This window comes from Austrofundulus limnaeus, unplaced genomic scaffold (assembly GCF_001266775.1).
Source record: "Austrofundulus limnaeus strain Quisiro unplaced genomic scaffold, Austrofundulus_limnaeus-1.0 Scaffold521, whole genome shotgun sequence".
Taxonomy (NCBI): Eukaryota; Metazoa; Chordata; class Actinopteri; order Cyprinodontiformes; family Rivulidae; genus Austrofundulus; species Austrofundulus limnaeus.
This window is the reverse complement of record NW_013952923.1, coordinates 86,813-90,555: the sequence shown is the minus strand read 5'-3', so window position 1 is coordinate 90,555 and position 3,743 is coordinate 86,813. Positions and strand designations below refer to the sequence as shown.

General features: G+C 35.1%; 1 protein-coding gene across 1 annotated transcript in view; it reads left to right on the top strand.

The window, feature by feature from the left end:
• The window catches only part of LOC106530431 (pro-neuregulin-2, membrane-bound isoform), a gene marked incomplete in the record, with an annotated part of 152,745 nt that overhangs the window by 62,733 nt on the left and 86,269 nt on the right, over positions 1-3,743 (top strand). The window contains 2 exon segments of the mRNA XM_014026044.1: positions 465-627; positions 2,963-3,081. Coding sequence (XP_013881498.1) covers positions 465-627; positions 2,963-3,081 — 282 coding nt within the window.

The window sequence follows — 3,743 nt, the reverse complement described above, 5'->3', positions numbered from 1 at the left end:
AGCACCTTGGATAATCTCCAGAAATCAATTTAAAGGGTAATAAAATAATTGCTGATGTAATATTTTCCCTATAATTATTACAAAAACACAAAATAACTATAAATAAATTATTTACAGTATATTTGTGTATAAGCTGTTTAGATTGTCAAAAAGCCTGTGTTTTTAGGGTTATTAACATAGTTTGTGTACTCAGACCAGTAATATTTGGGGTCACAAGTTTTGCCATGAATATTTTGTGGGTCAGAAGATTAAAAGTTTGGGAACCACTGCTGTAAACTCTACCTCAGCTTTTCACCAACGTTTCTTTCACGCAGATTCACTTTTTTAAAATGAACAGAATAACTGGACGTTTCCAGTTTTAGTCCAAAATGTAATGTTAGATATTTCTATCCATATACATAGTGCTTTGTGTTTTCTTCTCCTCACCCGTGACTCATTCTCTCTCTCTGTTTCTCAATGTCCAGCGTCTGCTCCTAAGCTGCGGTTGATGCGAGGTCAGTCTCTGTTGGAAGGAGACAGGCTGTACTTGAAGTGCGAGGCGTCAGGAAACCCCAGCCCAACCTTCCGCTGGTACAAAGATGGACACGAGCTTCAGAAAGGCAGAGACCTCAAAATAAAAACCAACAAGTGAGTCATTTACTCTGGTTTACCTTTGAACGAAACAGTCTAAACTTTTTCTTAGAGCTTTGCCTCGCAGACGATACTTGCTGTGGGTAGAAAACGGAGCTTCGTTTCTTTTACATGAGTCCAAAAAGAATTGTGGATAAATCTGCATCACATCTTGTTCAGAGTGGAAAATGTTTAAAAGAAGAGTGGGTTTTAAGTTCTGCTGGGAGATCTACAGTTCAGAGTCATAAACATCAGAATACAAACAGATAACTCATTAAATGATGCAAAAATCTATTTTTAATACTGTTTAAATATAACTCTTCAGATTCCAGTGTTGTATAAAGTAGAGGTGCACCAAAAAATGTTTTACATCAGAACCGTGATTCTCATTTAATTCAGAATCGATTTAAAATGTTCCCATTAGGGTTGGGCAATATTGGCAAAAAAAATTAATCATGATTAATTGTGGTATTTAGCCGATAACGATTAATTTCACGATTAATCCCCTGGACACCCTTATGTCCTGGTCACATGACCAATTTAGTGGGAAAGATTTGCTCTTTGTAAAAATCTGTTCCAAATTGTGTCAAAATTACAGACTTCAGGCTACACATCAAATTTTAAATTTGGTTTAGATAAATAAATTACAGAACCTTTTTTATGTTTATCATATTTGAAGTGGAGAGGAGCAGCGAGCGGACTGACAGGTGACATTAATCGTATTGTTAGAAAATACGTGTTCAAAGACAGAAGTCAATATGAAAACCACCACTGTTAAATAAAATGATGTGTAGAAGGAATAAAACCAGACAAAACCAGAACTCTGGAACTGAGTGAGTTTTTATTGCCACCAGGCTGACAAGGACACCACACTCCCCAAAAACCAGGAAGTGCATCCATTTATACACGATTCTCCAATGCCTGCGTTCGCCCCCTACTGACCTACCGCTGAATCACAGGCATTCATACAAAAGTCTCATCAAATATTATAACATTTTAATTATGTGTTGTTTATAATTCGGACATGTAACTAATCTATATCAATCAAAACCTAATAGATTAAACATTGTCAACATTATAAAAAGGAAAACCTAAAAATAGTGTTGTGCTTTTAACATCAGTACTAACCTCTAATAAATATAAACTTCTTCAGTATTAATCGTCAAATGCCAAAAAGTAATCGATTAATGTTTTTCTGACGATTAATTGCACACGATACGATTATGCCCAAACCTAGTTCCCAAATCGATTTTTATAAATCCAGTGGCTGTCAGCCTCCATGTTGTAACTACATGAGACATCCTGACGTCATCACACAGCTGCTTCTGGAACAGATGAATGAGCAGAAAGCACCGAAACAACGAGGAAACTACAAAACTGGAGGAAAGAGAGATTCAACTGACCCCGTCTTCATTGAATGCAAAGATTTGGGCTCATTTTGTTTTTTTACTGAATGAGTCTGTTTGACATGAGTGAGGTGTGTGAGGTTTGCAAAATGAAGAAGTACTTTGGGAACACGACAAATGGGCTCACTTTATCAGTTTTGAATGAAAAATAGATTTTGAACCCAAAAATCAGAATCGAGTCGAAACAAATCGAATCGCAAGACAGTAAAAGATTCCCACCCCTAGTATAAAGTACCTCAAAGTGATACTTGAGTAAAAGAACAAGTATCTTATCATAAAAATACTTTGGTAAAAGTTAAAGTCTTCTATTAGAATATTACTCAAGTAAAAGTCTTAATGCATCTGATATTTTTTCTACTTAAGTATCAAAAGTAAATTTCTGACACAAAATCTACTTAAGTATTAAAAGTAAAAGTACTGAGTAAAAGTGAGTGGTTAAGATTTTCCTAAATGACATTTATTGGGAGGTTACTTCTCCAAAAAATACTTTTTATAATGGCGTTACTCCTTACCTTTTTTTAAAAATGTAGTGAGTAGAAAGTACAGATAATTGTGTAAAAATGTAATGAGTAAAGGTAAAAAGTATGCTAAAAATAATTACTCAAGTAAAGTACAGATAACCAAAATTTCTACTCAACAACAACAAAGTATTTGTACTTAGTTACTTTACAACTGTGTCAGATTCAAACTGATTATTGTGGCAAAATATTGTCCCCTTCATACCTGATACATTTATTTTACATTATTTTTATCTTTCAAAGGAAGTCTTGCATGTTTTTTTCTTCTTCCTTAAACTTCCAGTCCCTTATAGCTTTGCCGATAACAAAGCATTTGTTTCTTAGAATCAGTCCTATCTGTTTTTAAAAAAATGTTTTTGTAACAATGTTGTTTTATAGTTTGTACTACTCTCCTTTATACTTTCTCTGTTCCCTTTTTCATCTCTTAAGAAAAAACTCAAGGGTGCAGATCATCCACGTGCGTGTGGAAGACTCCGGGAACTACACCTGTGTGGCTGAAAACTCCTTAGGACAAGAAAACGCTACAAGTATAATCAGTGTGCAGATCTGTAAGTAACAATAAATTCACATTGGACTTATTTAATGATAAGAAATTTGTGAGAAAGACATCAGGTTGAGAGTGTTTTATCTGATATGAATAATAATATTTTGTGCAGGAGCAGGCGAATCCCTTTTCTTTGAAGTATTTAAAAGAAAATTTTATTTACATGTCTGTTATTACAACCCCAGTTTCAATGAATTTGGGACGTTGTGTAAAACATAGATATAAACAAAATACAATGATTTGGAAAGCCTTTTCAACCTATACTCAACTGGATACACTACAAAGTCAAGATGTTGGCTGGGACAGGGCCATACCTCTGTGTTCCATCAGCTTTCCTTTTTAACAACACTCAATGAGTGTTGGGACCTGATGTTAGGAGACATGTCTGGACTGCAGGCAGGTCAGTCTAGTACCTGCTAGGGCTGTGTATTGGCAAGAATTTGGCGATACGATATATATCATTACAGAGGGGTCACGATTAGGGGCGTAAGAAAATATCGATACACTGAAATATCGCGATATTTCATTTCCTGATACTGTATCGATATTTTAAAGCCCTGTATYRATTTTTTTATTAAGGTTTAAAATGTCAACTTTCCTGCCAGCCGTTCATTTTTATGTTGTAGTTCAGCCTCTGACCACTAGTTGGCAGCAGTGAGCCAGCCA